The 20,000-nt window shown below is 45.0% G+C and overlaps 2 protein-coding genes across 6 annotated transcripts in view; one reads left to right on the plus strand and one right to left on the minus strand.

Moving 5' to 3' along the window:
• The window catches only part of LOC127001330 (homeobox protein aristaless-like), a 13,351-nt gene extending 3,534 nt beyond the window's left edge, over positions 1-9,817 (minus strand). Inside the window, exons 1-4 of the mRNA XM_050865811.1 lie at positions 6,477-9,817; positions 3,149-3,512; positions 2,392-2,515; positions 855-1,164 (exon numbers count right to left, since the gene is read on the minus strand). Of these exons, the coding sequence (XP_050721768.1) occupies positions 855-1,164; positions 2,392-2,515; positions 3,149-3,512; positions 6,477-6,711 (1,033 nt within the window). The 5' untranslated portion in view covers positions 6,712-9,817. The remainder of the gene's footprint in view (positions 1-854; positions 1,165-2,391; positions 2,516-3,148; positions 3,513-6,476) is intronic.
• Positions 1-20,000, plus strand: part of LOC127001332 (papilin-like) — a 47,138-nt gene that overhangs the window by 5,390 nt on the left and 21,748 nt on the right. For 2 of the 5 annotated variants that reach the window (XM_050865817.1, XM_050865818.1), the window contains 4 exons: positions 14,269-14,410; positions 15,278-15,451; positions 16,802-17,086; positions 17,645-18,843. In XM_050865817.1, coding sequence (XP_050721774.1) covers positions 14,341-14,410; positions 15,278-15,451; positions 16,802-17,086; positions 17,645-17,844 — 729 coding nt within the window. In that variant the 5' untranslated portion in view covers positions 14,269-14,340 and the 3' untranslated portion in view covers positions 17,845-18,843. Of the gene's footprint in view, positions 1-13,285; positions 13,539-14,268; positions 14,411-15,277; positions 15,452-16,801; positions 17,087-17,644; positions 18,844-20,000 lie in introns of those variants that run through there. The other 3 variants (XR_007755033.1, XM_050865816.1, XM_050865819.1) reach the window with 3 other exon arrangements.

The raw sequence follows: 20,000 nt of genomic DNA on the forward strand, positions 1-20,000 counted from the left end.
CAATGTTAGTGTATTCCATCCTGCTTGGTAAAGGTTCTAATTTCATCTCTACATCTGATTTTCTGTCCTGTTTCGGCAATGGTTCTAATTTCATAATCATAGTCGTACCATAGTCTTAGCATAGTCGTACCACAGTCTTGTCATAGTCGTACCACAGTCTTGTCATAGTCGTACCACAGTCTTGTCATAGTCGTACCACAGTCTTGTCATAGTCGTATCACAGTCTTGTCATAGTCGTACCACAGTCTTGTCATAGTCGTACCACAGTCTTGTCATAATCGTACCACAGTCTTGTCATAGTCGTACCAGTCTCGTCATAGTCGTACCACAGTCTTGTCATAGTCGTCCCACAGTCTTGTCATAGTCGTACCACAGTCTTGTCATACTCGTACCACAATCTCGTCATAGTCGTACCACAGTCTTGTCATAGTCGTACCACAGTCTTAGCATAGTCGTACCACAGTCTTAGCATAGTCGTACCACAGTCTTAGCATAGTCGTACCACAGTCTTAGCATAGTCGTACCACAGTCTTAGCATAGTCGTACCACAGTCTTGTCATAGTCGTACCACAGTCTTGTCATAGTCGTACCACAGTCTTGTCATAGTCGTACCACAGTCTTGTCATAGTCGTACCACAGTCTTGTCATAGTCGTACCACAGTCTTGTCATAGTCGTACCACAGTCTTGTCATAGTCGTACCACAGTCTTGTCATAGTCGTACCACAGTCTTAGCATAGTCGTACCACAGTCTTGTCATAGTCGTACCACAGTCTTGTCATAGTCGTACCACAATCTCGTCATAGTCGTACCAGAGTCTTAGCATAGTCGTACCACAATCTAACCATAGTCTTACCTGTGAGTGGGGTGAGAGGTGCCAAAACCACCTGTTCCTGGGGGTGCTGGGAAGGGGGGGCGAGGCTCACACTCAGGCCTTGGTGCTGGTGCTGGTGCTGAGCCATCGCGTTATGCTGCTGCTGTTGGTGCTGCTGGTGCTGTTCCTCCTGTTGTTGTTGTTCTTGTTGCTGTTGGTGTTGTTGTTGGCCGCCTACCATGCCCATAGACGCCACCGCCGCCGCTGCTGCCGCCGCCGCCGCCGCCTCGTGCTGTTTGGCCATCAGCTTCTCCTGTTTCCTCCACTTAGCGCGGCGATTCTGGAACCATACCTGAGGACAAGGAAGAGGAGGAGGAGGAGGAGGAGGAGGAGGAGGAAGCGTAAGAGGAAGAGGAGGAGGAAGAAGAGGAAGAGGAAGAGGAGGAAGAGGAAGAGGAAGAGGAAGAGGAAGAGGAAGACGAAGAGGAAGAGGAGGAGAAGGAGAAGGAGAAGGAGGAAAAGGAAGAGGAAGAGGAGGAGGAGGAGGAAGAAGAATGATGAATTAGGACGAAAATCGATTGAAATAAGGATGAGAAAAATGATGATGATGATGAGGAGGAAGAGGAAGAGGAGGAGGAGGAGGAGGAGGAGGAAGAAGAATGATAAATTAGGACGAAAATCAGTTGGAAGAAGGATGAGAAAAATGATGATGATGAGGAGGAGGAAGAGGAAGAGGAGGAGGAAGAGGAAGAGGAGGAGGAGGAGGAGGAGGAGGAGGAGGAGGAAGAAGAATGATAAATTAGGACGAAAATCGGTTGGAAGAAGGACGAGAAAAGTGATGATGAGGAGGATGAGGAAGAGGAAGAGGAAGAGGAAGAAGAGGAGGAGGAGGAGGAGGAGGAGAAAGTGATGAATGAGGACGAAAATCAATTGGAATAAGGATGAGAAAAATGATGTTGTCGATGAAGAAAAAATCCTCCCTTAATCCATCCATCCATCCCTTCCTCTTTTCACCTTCTATCCCGCCTTCCAAATTATCGTACTCAGCGCATTGGATTCTCGTAGTTTCTGACGGACAACAATAGCAAAAAAACAAACCCAAACCCATCACTATTTAACAGTTTTAACGCTAACTTAAATTTCCTATCGTTAGTTGTGTGGTTACGATAGTCTTGGCGTCTAAATATGATAAATGCAATGTTCAGTGTACGACAATTTGACAACGTTGCATCTATCCCACCGTCCAAACCATCCTGGCGGTGGTTAAGTGGTCAGAATTTGGGCCCAAGTTCGAATCCTGCACCCCGCTTGAAACTGACAATATTCAGTCACCGCCGAGTGGCCTAAAGGGGCTTCGTGGCGCGGGGAAGTGGTTTATAGTGGCGCCGTTCTTGCTTGGTTCCACTAGAGTCCGGGTTGATAGGCGGTCTTCAGGATAGCACGTGGGTAGTCTTAAGGGGCTATTACACTGGGCAAATTCACTTCCCCGCGCCACGAACGAACTGGGGCTGACCAACTAGACTCCAACACTGAAAACCTTATCGACTGTATGGGCCAAACGTAAAATATGGAACCTCACCTGCACCCTCGCCTCCGTCAGGTCGATTCTAAGGGCGAGCTCCTCCCTGAAGAACACGTCGGGGTAGTGGGTTCGGTGGAAGGCTCGCTCAAGCTCCTCCAGTTGAAAGTTGGTGAAGGTGGTCCTGAGAGAGGGATAGGGAGTGAGAGGGAGGGAGTGGATTGAAGGAGAGAGGGAGTGAGAGAGCATTGAAGGAGAGAAGAGAGAGGAAGGGAAGGAAGGAAGGGAGGTAGTGTATTGAAGGAGAGAGGGAGTGAGAGAGTATTGAAGGAGAGAAGAGAGAGAGAGGGAAGGAGGGAAGGGAGGGAGAGGGAGGTAGTGGATTGAAGGAGAGAGGGAGTGAGACAGTATTGAAGGAGATAAGAGAGAGGGAGGGAAGGAAGGAAGGGAGGGAAAGGGAGGTAGTGGATTGAAGGAGAGAGGGAGGGAGAGAGTATTGAGGGAGAGAAGAGAGAGGGAGGGAAGGAAGGAAGGGAGTGAAAGGGTATTGAAGGATAGAGATAGAGAGAGGGAGAGAAGGAGGGAGGAAGTGAAGGAATTGAGAAAAGAGAGAGAGATAGGAAGTGATTTGATAGATAGATAGATAGATAGATAGATAGATAGATAGAGATAGCGAACTTGATATCTTAAATTGTTGAATCGTCATTATTATCATCATTATTCTTATCATTATCATTACTACTACTACTACTACTACTACTACTACTACTACTACTACTACTACTACTACTACTACTACTACCACCACCCCCCTCACCTGTATCTCCTCTGCTTCCTCTTGAGGGCGCCAGCAGTGAGCGTCGTGAATGATATGGGCGTGGGCGTTCCCGTAGGTGACCCGCCCACCGTGGACACCGTGGGCGGGGGGGCGGGGGGGAGAGGGGGGAGGGGGGCGAGGGAGAAGGAAGGATTGGTGGAGGTAGGTGGAAGCGAGGAGGAGGAGGTGGAGGTGGAGGGGTGTTGGAGGTGCGGATGGTGGTGGTGGTGGTGGTGGTGGGGGTTGAGGTGGTGGGGGTGGGCGTGTGGGGGGTGGGCGGGAACGGGGGTGCCCAGGGTTATGGAGATCCCCGTGGGCGTGGTCATGGTGCTGCCCCCGCCCATGCCAGTGCAGTCGGGGTAACCTGGGGAGAGAAATGGGGGGTGAGGGGGTGATTTTGGGGGTGGGGACGATTTTTTGGGGGCAGGTTTTGGGGGGTGGGTGTGAAAGTGAAGGTATGGGGTGCGATTTTGTGGGGGTCAGATTTTGGGGGAGGTGAATTTTTGGGGTGATTATATTGGTGGCGAATTTTAGAGGCAGGCGATTTTGGAGGGTTAGGTCATTTAGGGTAGATTTTTTTAGGGCGATTTTTTTAGGGCGATTTTTTTTAAGGGGGGCGATTTTTTAAGAGGGCGATTTTTTATTGGAGGGCAATTTTTTTAAAAGAGGCGATTTTTTAAGGGGGCGAATTTTTTTTGGAGGGGGGCGATTTTGGGGGGTGGGGGGTGAATGGGGGAAGGGGGAAGAGAGAGGGTGATTTTCTCTCTCTCTCTCTCTCTCTCTCTCTCTCTCTCTCTCTCTCTCTCTCTCTCTCTCTCTCTCTCTGTTACGTGACACTTAAGAACAGATAAAAAAACAAAGAGGAAGAGGAAGAGGAGGAGGAGGAGGAGGAAAAGGAGTTTTTTCATAAGAGAAGAGAAGAGAAGAGAGAAGAAGAATTAATATATGTAAGAAGACTGAAGAGAAGGAGGAGGAGGAGGAGGAGGAGGAGGAGGAGGAACAAGAATAAAAACGAAAAAAAAAGAGAAAACAGAAAAGAAAGAAAAAAAGAAAAAAAGGAAACAATAGCCATAAAGAGAGAAAGAAAACATGAGATAATAAGAGAAAAAGGGAGAAAGAGAGAGAGAGAAAGAGGGAGAGAGAGAGGGGAACTATCTGGGAGGTGGAACGGGGTAGCAAGAGAGGGTCGGGAGAAGGTCGGGTCGGGAGAGGGCTGGGTCGGCAGAGGGCGGGAGGGAGGGAGCGGTTGGGTTCTCGAGTAACTGAGTTAGCCTAATAGCAGTCATTGAGTTAGGGTAAACGATTTAGTCAGTCTTTGCTCCGTATATAAGAAGCGCGGGGGACAGGAGGGAAACTATAACGTCTTGTGGCTCCTCTTGAGAACACACCACGACCACCACGCCAAGAGGAAAGAGGAAGAGGAAGGAAGAAGAGGAGGAGGGAGTTGAGGAAGGAAGAAGAGGAAGTGAACGAAGGAAGAAGAGGAAAACAAGGAAGAAGAGGAAGTTGACGAAAGAGGAAGAGGAAGGGAACTGAAATATCCACCACGACGCCAAGAGGAAAGAGGAAGAGGAAAACAAAGAAGAAGAGGAAGTTGAGGAAGGAAGAAGAGGAAGTGAACGAAGGAAGAAGAGGAAAACAAGGAAGAAGAAGAGGAGGGAGTTGACGAAGGAAGAAGAGGAAGTTGACGAAAGAGGAAGAGGAAGGGAACTGAAATATCCACCACAACACCAAGAGGAAAGAGGAAAACAAGGAAGAAGAGGAAGTGGACGAAAGAAAAAGTGGAAGGGAAATGAACTATCCTGTTGCCCTTCTGCAGAACACAACCACCAGAGCAAATGGAAGAGAAGAGGAGGAAGAGGAGAAACCAGAGAAAGAGAGGGATTAAGAGGAAGTGCAAGGAAGATGGAGAACAGGGAGTGGAAGAAGAGGAAGGAACAGAGACAGAGGAAAGAACTACAAGAAAGAAGATTAGAGGAAAAGAAAGAAAAAGAACAAGAAGCTGAGAACGTCTTGTCGCTCCTCTTGAGAACACACCACCACCACCACACCAAGAGGAAGAGGAAGAGGAGAACAAACAAAGAGGAAGATGGAAGAAGAGGAAGGGACAGAATGAAGAAGACAAAAAAAAAGAGAGAGTAGAAACAAGAAACTGAGAGGTCTTTCCTGCTCCTCTTGAAAGCACGATTGCCACACCAAGAGGAAGGGAAGAAGACGACGAAGAGGAAAACGAACAAGGAAGAAGAGGAAGAGTAGGAAGAGGAAGAATAAACGGGACATAAAATAAAACAAAACTGAGATATCTTGAAAACACAATCACCACGCCAAGAGGAAGAGGAAGAAGAAGAGGAAAACAGGCAAGGAAGAAGAGGAAGAAAATGAAGTGTGAGAAGAGAAACCGAAATGTCAATTCAGAAAGGAAGAGGAAGAGGAAGAGAGAGAAGGAAAAGGAAGAACAGCAAGAATGAAGAATGAAAGAAGGAAGAGACGAAATTGCAAAAAAGAAAAGAAAGAAGAAGAGAATGAAAGAAGAGGAAAAGAAAGAAGTGGAGGATGGAAGAAGAGGATAGAAAATAGAACAAGAAAATGAGAACACAAGAAAAAAGAAAATGGAAAGCAAAGAGGACGAAGAAATGGATGGAAAGGAACAGAAGATAAAGAGGAGGAAGAGAAAAACAACAAGAAACAAGAAAGAAATCAAGAAAACAAGAAAAATAGAGAAAAATAAAAATGAAAAGAAAGTTAATGTTTTGAAGTGACGAGAAAAATATCGAAAAAAAAATGTTATATGAAAAAGAAAAATATAATGAAAGATTTTAATATTAGTGAAAAACAGATAATGACTTTGGAAATGCAAGTCTATAAGTCACTCTTACAAAAAATAGTGATGACGTATATTTTGTGGTGATAGTGATGATGGTGGTGGTGGTGATAGTGGTGATATTGAAATGGTATTGTGTGTTATGGTGTGTTATTATGATGTGTGTGTGTGTGTGTGTGTGTGTGTGTGTGTGTGTGTGTGTGTGTGTGGCGTCAATGATAATAATAATAATAATAATAATAATAATAATAATAATAATAATAATAATAATAAGAGAAGAAAAAAAGATAAAGAAGGAAAATAAAAATAAAAAAGAAGAAAAAGAAGAATCAGAAGAAGAAAAAAAAGAAGAAAAAAACCGAGATATTAACTTTTAATTTTCCTATGGTGTTATTTTCTCATTCACGGCTCATTATTGCTCCTATATTCACCTTCTATCTATTTTTTATTTATTTATTAACTTATTTCCTTAACCTAACTTACCCTATACACGAACACAACACGTACCGTACTTCAGCGGGGTCAGGTTATGGAGGAGGGCGGTACTCGGCTCGGTCTGTGCGCTGGGTGTGAGCAGGCCATTGATAGAGTACCCACCCACGCCCATGTTCACACCCACACCCACGCCCACGCCCACGCCAGCCCTCAGTCCTCCACTTCCTCCACCTCCTCTTATATGGGCGTCTGTAAAACCACCTCCTCCGCCGCCCCCGCCGCCCACGTCTAAGATTTTCTCGTCCATGTTGTTCTCAGGAGGCGTGATGGGCGGGAAGCTTCGTTCGGTCTGGGAGAGGTTGTGTCTTGGGCGGTTTTTCTATAAGGTTGCGGTTTTTATGATGCGGGTGTTCCTCGTGGGCGGGTTTTTCAGTTTGGAGTTTGGGCGTTTTTTTTAGAGGTTGGAGTTTGGGCGGTTTTCATAGGGGGTGGATTTTTGGCGGTTTTTCCATATGGTTGCGGTTTTTATGATGTGGTTGTTCCACTTGGGCGGGTTTTTCAGTTTGGAGTTTGGGCGTTTTTTTAAAGGTGTTGATTTTTGGGCGGGTTTTATAAGGGGGTGGACTTTTTAGGGCGGGTTTTATAGGGGGTGGATTTTTGGGGCGGTTTTTATAGGGTTGTGGATTTTTGGGCGTTTTCTTTATTCATTAACTTGTAGTCCTGTAATCTATCTTTCCTTCGTAATCAGCTATTCCACTCTTCCTTTTTCCTCGTCTTTCAACATTCCACTAATTTTTCTTACAGTTCATTTATTTTTCAGTATATTTTTGCACTGACGTCATGAATTTCTCCTCATCGTTCAATAATATTCCCCATTTTCATTGCAATCATTTACACGTCATTTGTTTCTCCTTTCATACTTCTTTTTTTCAGTGCAATCTAAAACAAATTCATCCAACGCAATTCTGTATGGAGACGATCTATTCTGTTAGTTTCTCTTCACACAAACCACTAAGGGTCATTTCTTTCCTCTTTTCATATTTTCAATTCAAGCTAAAACAAATACATCCAACGCAATTCTGTATGGAGACGATGTTTTCTATTAGTTTCTCTTCACATAAACCACTAAGGGTCATTCTCTTTCCTTTTTCATACTTTCAATTCAAGCTAAAACCAATCCATGCAACGTCATTTCTTTCCTCTTTTCATATTTTCAATTCAAGCTAAAACAAATACATCCAACGCGATTCTGTATGGAGACGATGTTTTCTATCAGTTTCTCTTCTCACAAACCACTAAGGGTCATTTTCTTTCCTTTTTCATACTTTCAATTCAAGCTAAAACCAATCCATGCAACGTCATTTCTTTCCTCTTTTCATACTTTTAATTCAAGCTAAGGCCAATCCATTCAACGCTATTCTGTATGGGGACGATCTTTTCTTTTAGTTTCTCTTCACACAAACCACAAAGGGGCATTTTTTCCCTCTTTCATACTTTCAATTCAAGCTAAAACCAATGCGGTGCGATTCTGGAGTTGATGTTTTGGTATAGGTTTCTTTTCACACTTCCCATTCATTCGCGTACATCACTATTGCCACATCTGAAACATAGAGAGAGACATTTTGTGGATCTTTCTTTTAGCTTCACTTCGCACAAACTAATCCACGCCCGACACTATTGCCATATACCCGAAGCAAAGAGGGAGAGAGACATTTCGTGGATCTTTCTATTAGCTTCACTTCGCACAAACTAATCCTCGTCCGACACTATTGCCATATACCCGAAGCAAAGAGGGAGAGAGACATTTCGTGGATCTTTCTATTAGCTTCACTTCGCACAAACTATCCACGTCCGACACTATTGTCTTTCCTGAAGCAAAGAGCGAGCGAGCTTTTTGGTCGAGCGCTGTGTATGTTGTTGGTATACGAAGCACAGAGATGAACGTTTAGTTAAGCACTCTATAGATGTTTTCCGCAGTCAGATACTTTTTGGTCAATGTGTATGGAAGGGAAAAACGTTTAAGTAGCCTCTGAAGACGTTTTCATATACTCACAAACGTTCGGTGGACAGTTTAAATCGTCAACCCGCACAAAACGTTAATCATGATGGCAAACGTGCACAGGAGGTGATCCAGAGGTGAAGTTTACGAACTCATGCGTTTCCGAACTCCCGAAGAACTTGCGATCACAGTAAGAGATCGAGGTAGTAACATTAATCCCCAAACACAAGATCAAGAATGTTTTAAAGGTTTTAGTGGTCCAAGAACACGCACTCAACACTCAGACGCCTTAGATTCACTTCGCATTTCGATCTTACGTTTCCGAGCTAACATTAGTCCCCAAACACAAGATCAAGAAGGTTTTAAAGGATCTAGTGGCCCAAGAACACACACTTAACACTCAGACGCTTTAGATTCACTTCGCATCCCGATCTGACGTTTCCGAACTCCCGAAGAACTTGAGGTCACAGGAATATATCAAGACAGTAACTTTAATCCCCAAACACAAGATGAAGAAGGTTTTAAAGGTTTTAGTGGCCCAAGAACACGCACTCAACACTCAGACGCTTTAGATTCACTTCGCATTTCGATCTGACGTTTCCGAACTCCCGAAGAACTTGCGATCACAGTAAGAGATCAAGACGGTAACATTAATCCCCAAACACAAGATCAAGAAGGTTTTAAAGGTTTTAGTGGCCCAGGAACACGCACTCAACGATCAGGAGTCTCGTTTTCACTTCGCATCTCGTTCTCACTTTTCCGAATTCCCGAAGAACTTGAGGTCACACGAAGCGGCCAGACTGGAAGACCCCAACAAGACTCCAGAGGCCAAGGGCGAAGAACAAGGAAAACCAGCCCAGGAACACGAGATCGGGAAGTCCAAATCGTTCTCACTTTCCCGAACACCCGAAGAACTTGAGGTCACACGAAGCGGCCAAACTGGAAGACCCCAATTAAACTCCAGAGGCCAAGGGGGAAGAACAAGGAGAACCAGCCCAGGAACACGAGATCGGGAAGTCCAAATCGTTCTCACTTTCCCGAACTCCCGAAGAACTTGAGGTCACACGAAGCGGCCGAACTGCAAGACCCCAATTAAACTCCAGTGGGCAAGGGGGAAGAACAAGGAGAACCAGCCCAGGAACACGAGATCGGGGGTCGAAATCAGTGGTATAACCCGCCGGCCGCTCCCTTACGCTGAAGGCTAGAACAAGCGTGGGCCTGGAGGGAGGGCGAGGGACGGTGCCGGTGATGGAGCCAACGGTGTCAGAGGAGGAGTGGCGAGGCGAGGGGCGGAGCGAGGCACTGATGGGCGGGACCAGTGCCACTCGGAGGAGGAGCCAAAGGGTGCCACCACGAGGAAGGAGAGAGAGAGAAGACCTAGAAACGCTGAGAAGAGAAGGAGAGAGATAGAGAGAGAGAGAGAGAGGAGAGAGAGAGAGTGAGAGAGAGAGAGAGTGATAGAGAGAGTGAGAGAGAGAGAGAGAGAGAGAGAGAGAGAGAGAGAGAGAGAGAGAGAGACTGTGTGTGTGTGTGTGTGTGTGTGTGTGTGTGTGTGTGTGTGTGTGTGTGTGTGTGTGTGTGTGTGTGTGTGTGATAATTTAAGTTGAAAATGTAATCTGTAAATTCTGAATAAAGAAAAAAAAATAATTTGTCTTTTTTTTATTAATCAAGAGAGAGAGAGAGAGAGAGAGAGAGAGAGAGAGAGAGAGAGAGAGAGAGAGAGAGAGAGAGGGGGGGGGGGAGGGTGAAACCATGTAGGTCTTCTCTCATCAATATACGTGAACACAGACTTCTTTCTTCTTCCTCCTCCTCCTCCTCTTCCTCTTCCTCCTCCTCTTCCTCTTCTTTCCCTTCTTTTTTTTTCTTCTTTTCGCCTCCTCCTCCTCCTTCTCCTCTTCCTCCTTCATCTCCTTTTTCTCTTTTATTTTTTAGGACCAAGTAGTAGTAGTAGTAGTAGTAGTAGTAGTAGTGGTAATAGTAGTAGTAATAGTAGTAGTAGTAGTAGTAGTAGAGATAACGGTATTGTCTGTCTGTCTGTCTGTTTGTCTGTCTTTTTATTTAGCTCTGTCTCCCTTTCTTTATCAATCTCTATCTTTATCTTCCTCTCTTTCTCTCTTTATCTATGTATTCGTCTCCCTCTTCCTCTGTCTGTCTCTTTATCTATCTATCTGTCTATCTTCTTCCTTATCTATCAATTTCTCTTCCTTTCTGTATCTCTTCATCTTTGTTTTAATCTCCCCTTTATCTATCTTTTTATCTCTCTTTCTACCTCCTTATCTATCTAGTTTATCTCCCTTCCTCTTTCTCTATCTCTCAATCTATCCCCTTCTTCCTCTACCTATCTCTTTCTCTCCCTCTCCTTCTCACAGATATACTGATAAAATTCATCTACAACAGGACACAAAGCACGTTAGCGAACCCAACTTAACCATGACTACTTCTATGTATACCTACTCTTAAGGGGAAGGGAAGGGAAGGGACGGGAAGGGAAGGGAAGGAAAGGAAAGGAAAGGAAAGGAAAGGAAAGGAAAGGAAAGGAACGGGACGGGACGGAAAGGAAAGGAAAGGATAGGAAAGGAAAGGAACTAACTATCTCTCGTAGGCTTTTGGGGGGGGTGAATGAAAGCTCTTGTCAACTCAGTGTCACGCGCGAGAAGGGACAACCACGGCTTCGTTTTGTGAGGACCGGGCGAAGTGAAATTGAGCAGCGGCCGAGGAAACGAAGGAGAGGAAGTGTGAGGAGGTGTGGAAAAGTGCATGGGAGGTGTGAGAAGTTTATGAAGTTGGTGTGGGAAGTTAAAAAAGGTTAAAGAAGTGTAGGAAGGTGAGGGGAAAGTATGAGAAAGTGTAGGAAGATGAGGGGAAGGATAGAAATTTGAAGAAAGTGTGAATGGGTGACGGAAGAAGGGGGAAGGGGGAAAGGAAATAGGTAGATATATATATAGATAGACAGATAGAAAGAAACAAGGGTACGAAAAAAAAGAAAAAATGTGTGGATGACGGAAGAAAGGAAAGGAGGAAGGGAAGATAGATAGATAGATAGATAGGTAGATAGATAGACCAATAGTCTTACTGAAGAAAGGGGAAGAAGTGAGATAGATAGATAGATAGATAAACAGATAGAAAGATAAAAATACAGAAAGAAGAGGAAGGGGAGATAGATGAATAGATAGATAGATAGATAGATTGATAGATAGATGGATAGATAGACAAATATAAATACTGAAGAAAGGGGAAGAAGTGAAATAGATAGATAGATAGATAAACAGATAGAAAGATAAAGATAAAGAAAATAGAGGAAGGGGAGATAGATGAATAGATAGATAGATAGATAGATAGATAGACCAATAGAAATACTGAAGAAAGGGGAAGAAGTGAGATAGATAGATAGATAGATAATAGACATAGAAAAATAAAGATCCAGAAAGAAGAGGAAGGGGAGATAGATGAATAGAAAGATAGATAGATATATGGATAGGTAAATAGATAGAGAGATAGATGAAGAGTGAGTTCGTCCATTCATATTCAGTGGAGAAGCTTCGTAAATCTCTCTTAAGGGTCCTGAAACCACTCATATGGAATCCAATCCTCTTTCACGAGAACCTTTTCAATTAGACGCATTAAAAAGTGTCGTTAGGTTCGTCAATGCAAGCTTATATTTACCCGCTAAGCGATTCAGAGGTCAAGAGGGATCGGTTCTCGCATATACCTTCTAAACAAACTGTTGGATCACTATGGTATTTTGGCAAGGTATTTTTGACAGCCTGGCCTCATTTTTGGCAATATAGTGCATTGCCAAACGTAGTCCGCTGCGATTGGCATGAATTTCGCCTTCACTGGTAGCCTGGTAACATACACTCCCAGGTCTTTCTCTGCCTCTGTGGTGGATAGTGGAGTGTTTCCCATGTGGCATTGGTGTGCTGGATATCCCTTCACTGGTAGCCTGGTAACATACACTCCCAGGTCGTTCTCTGCCTCTGTGGTGGATAGTGGAGTGTTTCCCATGTGGTATTGATATGCAGGATTTTACATTTTTCTTCATTGAATTGTAGCAGCGACTTTTTGTTCCACTCCTGTAGCTCGGTGATGTCTTCTTGTAGGAAATCCGCAGTCAAAGGGTTGAGGGGCCTACTCTTGACTCTGATGGCGAAGCATATTAGCGAAGCACGATTCCTCGCTACCTCTGATACGTTGAGTGGATTGGAGTTCCCTCTCATACTTATAAAGCCTAACTAATGCTATATTGTTTTGATTTTTATTGCCGTTATTATGTCTGGTTTTGTTTATTATCTTATCCGTTTACTTGTGTGATACAGCTTTCCTTGATCACCCATTTTGAACCCTTTTTAACCCGGTAGCAGCGACGGGCCAAATTTGTGCCATGGTTTAATCCCCCCAAAATAAATGATACATAATCCGATCACAAATGCTTCGATATATATTATGAAATGGTTTGCGTGAGTGATGAATTTTTCTGATTAATTCGCTGAGAGGGGATTTAAGAAACATGATCCCCGCAGCTACCGGGTTAAGAGTATCGAAACCTATGAGCCTCCTTACATATGCTATTCAGTCCTCTAATACCCTGAACTCGACTCTGTATCAATCTGCTTCAGTCCTGCGCCTTCAGTATCTCATCTCTTTTGTTTACGCTTTGATCCACTTGCTGATATAAAAAAGATTCTCCTGAACACCCAATTGGAAGCCTTTCGAGAGTACTGTAACCTGTGAGCCTCCCTATATATGCTATTCAGTCTTCTATTACCCTGGACTCGACTCTGTATCAATCTGGTTCAATCCCGCGCGTATGTTTCGAAGCTGATACGAAGCGTGCTCGGAACCCACAACTTGGTTATCCGTTCTGGCGGCGTTAGCTTTTTTCCTCATCACGGCGCTCACAAAGTACACTAACACACACTCATACACACGCTCTCTGTTCCTTCCCGACCCATACAGTGTTCTCAAGTGTTCTCTTCGTCAACTCGTAGTGTTATGGTATCGCTGTGGTCGTCCTGTGGTTCCTAGTGCATAAGTTATTCTAGTCGTTCATCTTGGTCGTCTCTCATCGAAGCAAGACGTTGGATTTGAAGAGGAGCAGCAGAATGGCGTCCGCTTCTTGGCTGTGGCTGTTTGTGGTATGTCGGGTGGAGGAAGAGGGAAGGAAAGGGAAGGGAAAGGGGTTGTGATTGGTGTTATGTTGGCTAGAGGGAGGGAAAGGGCAAGGAAAGGAAAGGGAAGGAAAAGGCAATTTGCTTAGGGAAGGAAAAGAAAATTTGCTTAGGGAAGGAAAAGATAATTTGCTTAGGGAAGGAAAAGGCAATTTGCTCAGGGAAGGAAAAGATAATTTGCTTAGGGAAGGAAAAGGCAATTTGCTCAGGGAAGGAAAAGGCAATTTGCTCAGGGAAGGAAAAGGCAGTTTGCTCAGGGAAGGAAAAGGCAATTTGCTCAGGGAAGGAAAAGGCAATTTGCTCAGGGAAGGAAAAGGCAATTTGCTCAGGGAAGGAAAAGGCGATTTGCTCAGGGAAGGAAAAGGCAATTTGCTCAGGGAAGGAAAAGGCAATTTGCTCAGGGAAGGAAAAGGCAATTTGCTTAGGGAAGGAAAAGGCAGTTTGCTCAGGGAAGGAAAAGGCAGTTTGCTCAGGGAAGGAAAAGGCAATTTGCTCAGGGAAGGAAAAGGCAGTTTGCTCAGGGAAGGAAAAGGCAATTTGCTTAGGGAAGGAAAAGGCAGTTTGCTCAGGGAAGGAAAAGGCAATTTGCTCAGGGAAGGAAAAGGCAGTTTGTATAATGTTTTCCCTGACCACTCATTTTGAAGTAACTTTCCATGGAGTGACTGGTGATGGATTACCTACTTACGTGTGTCTGCAGGTGCTGTCGTTGGAGAGAGGGGTGTTCTTCGGCGTGGGTGCTGGCGAGGGCGTGAGGGCGGAGGCGAGGAAAATGGATGCGGGCGGGGCTCACTACAATGGGTTTCCTCTGAGCCGAGACTACTTCAACGCCTCTCATGAAGGTAACTGTGAATGGTACCTGTAAATGGTGACTGTGTGATGGATAGTGAATTTGGTTAATTATAAATAAGAGTCAATTTTTGGCGATAAAATGAGTTGGTAAAAAGGAACGGCGTGAGACTTACCTTACCTTACCTTACCTTACCTTACCTTACTTAACCTTACCTTACTTAACCTTACTTAACCTTACCTTACCTTACCTTACTTAACCTTACCTTACCTTACTTAACCTTACTTAACCTTACCTTACCTTACCTTACCTTACCTTACTTAACCGTACTTAACCTTACCTTACCTTACTTAACCTACTTAACCTTACTTAACTTTACCTTACCTTACTTAACCTTACTTAACCTTACTTAACCTTACTTTACCTTACCTTACCTTACCTTACCCTACCTTACCTAACTTTACTTAACTTTACCTAACCTTACCTTACCTTACTTAACCTTACTTAACCTTACCTTACCTTACTTAACCTTACTTAACCTTACCTTACCTTACCTGTCCTTACCTTACCTGTCCTTACCTGACCTGTCCTTACCTGACCTGTCCTTACCTGACCTGTCCTTACCTGACCTGTCTTTACCTGACCTGTCCTTACCTGACCTTACCTTACTGTCGCTATAGATATCTAAAAAAGAAAAAAAAATCATAATCCGTGTCCTTCTTTCAGTTCTCCAACAGTCTCTTCTGTCACCTAACATGCCGTCCCATCCGTCTAGTAACACTGTCTCTTACGCCTACTAACACTTATTCCGTCTACTAACGCACTAACCTTTCATTCCGTCTACTAACGCACTATCCATTCCACATTCTATCACACCGTCCCTTCCACTTACTAACTAACCCGCCGTCCCTTCCCGCAGACTACAGAGTGCCGCGGTGTCTGCAGGAGAGGAAGACTGGAATCTGCCGCGCCCGTATCCCTCGCTGGCACTACGACCACACCTCGGCCTCCTGTCAGCCCTTCACGTACGGCGGCTGTCAGGGCAACGAGAACAACTTCCCCACAGAACAACACTGCCGCGCCGTCTGTCCGGGTGAGCATGTGTTGGGATGTGATGTTTCTCTTGCACGGGATAGGGAATTAATAGGCTACTTGAGATACGCCGCTAAGGACCGTCATCTCAGAGTGTTTATTTAGGTCAGTACTGTAAGACGCCTCCATCCCTCACTTCAGATACCCTACGCCCCTGTCCACCCAGCAGTGAATGGGTATCAGGTATTAATCGGGGGTTGTGTCCCGTCTCCTGGGGTCTGTTCCCTTCTCCTATAATTCCTTCCCCCTCCTGTCTCTCTCCGGCATATGACCACAGATGTTGCGCCGACTAAACCAAACTTTCCAACTTTCCATCCCTCACATCAACTATTTTCAAACGCCAAAAAGGAGATTAGCGAATTATTATGAGTGGTATTTTAGGTTCACGGTACAGAAGAAGGGTCAAACTACCACCAGGGTCATAAAACTACCCCTGGAAATGCCCCAAACTTCTACGAAAGCCTTGTCAAATATGTATGTGCTTGGGCGAAATGTTTTAAGAGTATGGCCGCGTTAGTGTCCTTAAAAAGCCACACCTTGTCGAATGCCCGTGTATCATTCTTGCGTGTTCTTGACTTCTATTTCCCTTCGTGATTCCCTCAGACGAAATACCATGCCCAAGAAACTCAGGTATTCACTAAAGCACTCACCATTTGCTCCTCATTCACTACCTTGATCTGTTGCAGTCACCGCTCAAATCGCGTGCTCTCTTACCCGGTGACTCCTCAGAAAATGTGGCGCTGCAGCACAGACTCATTAAGTGTATTCGTGTCAACGTTTTCGTCGCTCCTCGTCTTGTGTCTCCTGTACCGTCTAAGTATTTTCATTAACACTCACTTACCGCCAACAGATCCACCTCACAATCTTACCTTCTCTTCTTCTATCTCCTGTTTACCCTTCTGTCTTCTGTTTTCCGGCCTAATATTATGCTCGACTCCTAATTTGTTTCTCTTCGTGACCCCCGCAGACGAGATCCCATGCGAAACAAACCCAGCCAAGTGTTTATAGTTAACTGAAAAGCCATCTTGTCGAATGCCTGTATCATTCTTAACGTATCCTAGGCTTCTATGTATGTTCCTATCCTGTAATCATCCTTATGTGTATCCTAACTGTTCTCTTCGTGACCCCCGCAGACGAGATCCCCACCTTGTCAAATGCCTGTCTCTCTTCGTTACTCCCGTAGACGAGATCCCCACCTTGTCGAATGCCTGTCTCTCTTCGTTACTCCCGTAGACGAGATCCCCACCTTGTCAAATGCCTGTATCATTCTTTACGTATAAGCTTCCATATATGTTCTTTTCCCGTGATCATCCTTGTGTATTCTGACTGGTTCTCTTCGTGACCCCCACAGACGAGATTCCATGCCCAGGAAACCCATTCAAAGTGTGTCGCGTCTCGGAGTCCACCTGCGTCACCGCCACCTGCCCGCTGTTTCCATCGGCTATCTGCTTTGTCTTGCCCTGCTCCTGCCAGACCCTCTTTGTGGACGAGTGGAACGTGAGGGTCAGATGCACGAAGACCACTACTACCACTACTACTACTACTACTGCTACGGACGCTAAGACCACGAAGCCAGATGTCACCACCACCTCGTCCGTGCCTGGTGGTGATGAGGAGGACCAGAAAGGCAGTGGTGGTGAGTGTTGCCTCTCTGTGTTGGTGTGTTTGGGTTGTGTGGGTCTGTTGGTGTGTGTGTGTGTGTGTGTGTGTGTGTGTGTGTGTGTGTATATCTTTCGTGTTTCATTCTCCTCTAATCGTCCTTCCTTCCTTCCCCCTTCCCTTCCCTTCCCTTCCCTTCCCTTCCCTTTCCCTTCCCTTACCTTCCCTTACCTTCCCTTTCCTTCCCTTCCCTTCCCTTCCTTGCACTCTACGTCAAACCAAACTCGTGTCCCGTTAGTCTTTCCTTCAGCCTTCCATCCTTCCTTCCTTCCCTCCTTCATTCCACTCTTACCTCAAACCAATCTCGTGTCCCGTTCTTCTCTCCTTCCTTCCCTCCTTCAATCCCTCCTTCAATTCTTCCTCCCTTTCCTCCACTCTTCCTTCCACTTTGCTAGTCACCAACCTCGCGGCGTCCCGTCCTTCCGTCCTTCCTTTCCTCCTTCAATTCGTCTATTCCTCCACCCTCTACTCCACCATGCATTCACCCCACTCTGCCCCTCACCAACCTCGCGTCCCGTTCTCCTTTCTCTCTTAGCCGTTCGTAGCCTGGTCGTGGTGTTGCTGGTCATGGCTGGGTTCGGCTTCCTGGTCCTTCTCCTCAGCGTCGTGGTTGGGAGGTGTCGCGCGAAGACCAGACGGACGGAGAGCACCACGCGCCTTCATGAGCCTTCCGAAGAGGACTCGCTTTCAGACTCCCACCACAACGCTCGCGTCCCCATTTTTGAGATTCTGTAGGCGCCGTGAAAGGGGGTTGATCATGAGTGTTTGTGGGGATGAAAATGGGAGTTGAGGTTGTTTTAGGGTATCAAGAGTATGGTAGACGTTTTTTAAGTGCTGTATGAGGCGTTAACGGCCGCTAGAGTCCAGAGGGTTTTATCATACGTGTTTGTGAGGCTGAGGAATGGGAGTTGAGGCTCAGTTTTAGCGTCTCAAGAGTATGGTAGACGTTTCTTAAGTGCTGTATGATGAGTGAAGAATATTGTTTAGTTTCCCGGCCGCTAGAGTCCAGAGGTTTTTATCATACGTGTTTGTGGAGCTTAAGAATGGGAGTTGAGGTTCAGTTTTAGCGTCTCAAGAGTATGGTAGACGTTTCTTAAGTGCTGTATGAGGCGTGAAGAATATTATGCTAAGTTTCCCGGCCGCTAGAGTCCAGAGGTTTTTATCATACGTGTTTGTGGAGCTTAAGAATGGGAAATGAGGTTCAGTTTTAGGGTGAGAGTCGATATTTTAGTCTGATTTTAATGTCCTGTTTTGAATGAGTCTTCCGTCAGTGCCTTGTTAGTGCCTTGGATATGAATGATAATTAGTCGTGTGAGTGTTGCTAAAATTCTCCTGTTTCCTCAGAGTCGATATTTTAGTCTGATTTTAATGCCCTGTTTTGAATGAGGCTTTCGTTAGTGTCATCTTAGCCTTGGGTGAATGAGTTTGTCGTGTGAGTGTTGCTAAAATGCTTCAACACTTCGACTTTGTGTATAGGAAAGAGAGTTCAGGATTTTAATATTGGTAGCATTAGTCATCATCAGCCGAGGAGTGTGTGTTCGATCCATAAGGCGTTTTAACAGGGATACTATACAGTTTGTTTTTGATCCATTTTAGTGATATGTGAACGACAGGAGTTTTAACAGGGATACGATATTGTTTTTTTAATACTTTTTAGTGATATGTGAATGTCAGGAGTGCGAATGTCCGATTTTCTTGGCGTTTTTAATAAATGCATCAAGTGATATAACTATATACCGCGTGTCGCTTAATCTTTCCCTACGCAATTTTAACAAGAGAGCATCGAGGCATCTCTTCCCCCGAAATTGACACTCTCTTGGCCACTTCTGAACTTTTCTTTTTTAGGGGCAATGATTAGCGGCTTATTTTTCCTCATTTGTGTTTTGCTTGATTCCTTTACTAAAAAAAATTAATAAACATGAGCTTCAAGTGTTTGGTGCACCGTTGCCAGGTCATCGTACTCAGAGCATAGTGTTTACCTGTTTCTGACGCCTAACTATTGCCAAGAAATATCAGGATCTAACTCTTTTAACGATAACTATAAATGAGTTTCGTTATTGGAGCCCAAAAGATAGTTTTGGGGTAGGAAGTCGGGAAATATAAGCGGCTGAGTACGACAATCTGGCAACGTTGAATTAAGAGCTAAGTTCTACACAGTTTTTCATATAAGAAGTGGTTTAGAAGTGAGACAAATTTCAAGTACCGATTCTTCTTCATTCTCAAGGGAAATATAAGCGGCTGAGTACGACAATCTGGCAACGTTGAATTAAGAGCTAAGTTCTACACAGTTTTTCATATAAGAAGTGGTTTAGATGTAAGACAAATTTAAAGTACCGATTCTTCTTCATTCCCAAGGTTAAAAAGTGCTACAGAAGTCGGGCAATTATGATGTCAAGTCTGTCTGAAGGGTCATAAGTTGGTATTGTCAGATCCTCCCACCCCACACACCATCTATTTCCAAAGGCCAAAAAGGAGTTTAATCGAGTTGTAATGAGTGTTCTTTTAGGTTCACGGTACGGAAGAAGGCTCAGACTACCACCAGGGTCATAAAAGTACCCCTGGAAATGCCCTAAACTCCCACGAAAGACTAATAAATTACGTGTTCTTGGGCGCAGAAATGTTTAAAAATATGGCCCATCAGCCCATTCCATTTTTTTTTTGAGTAGTTTCTGTACATTTCGTTGAGACATGCGAGTCCTCATTACCGTGGCTCTGGTGGCGGCCTGTCTGCGTCTGGCGTGGCCGCTGATGGAGGGGGCGGCGAACTGTCCTGTGGTTGGGGACTGGAGCGACTCTGAGGGCGGGAAGAGGCTGAGGGTATGGCGAGCGGCGCAGGGCAACACCTCGGAGCCCAACCCTCTACAGGTGAACATGACAACCCACCTGGAGCT

This window comes from Eriocheir sinensis, chromosome 20, assembly GCF_024679095.1.
Source record: "Eriocheir sinensis breed Jianghai 21 chromosome 20, ASM2467909v1, whole genome shotgun sequence".
NCBI lineage: Eukaryota > Metazoa > Arthropoda > Malacostraca > Decapoda > Varunidae > Eriocheir > Eriocheir sinensis.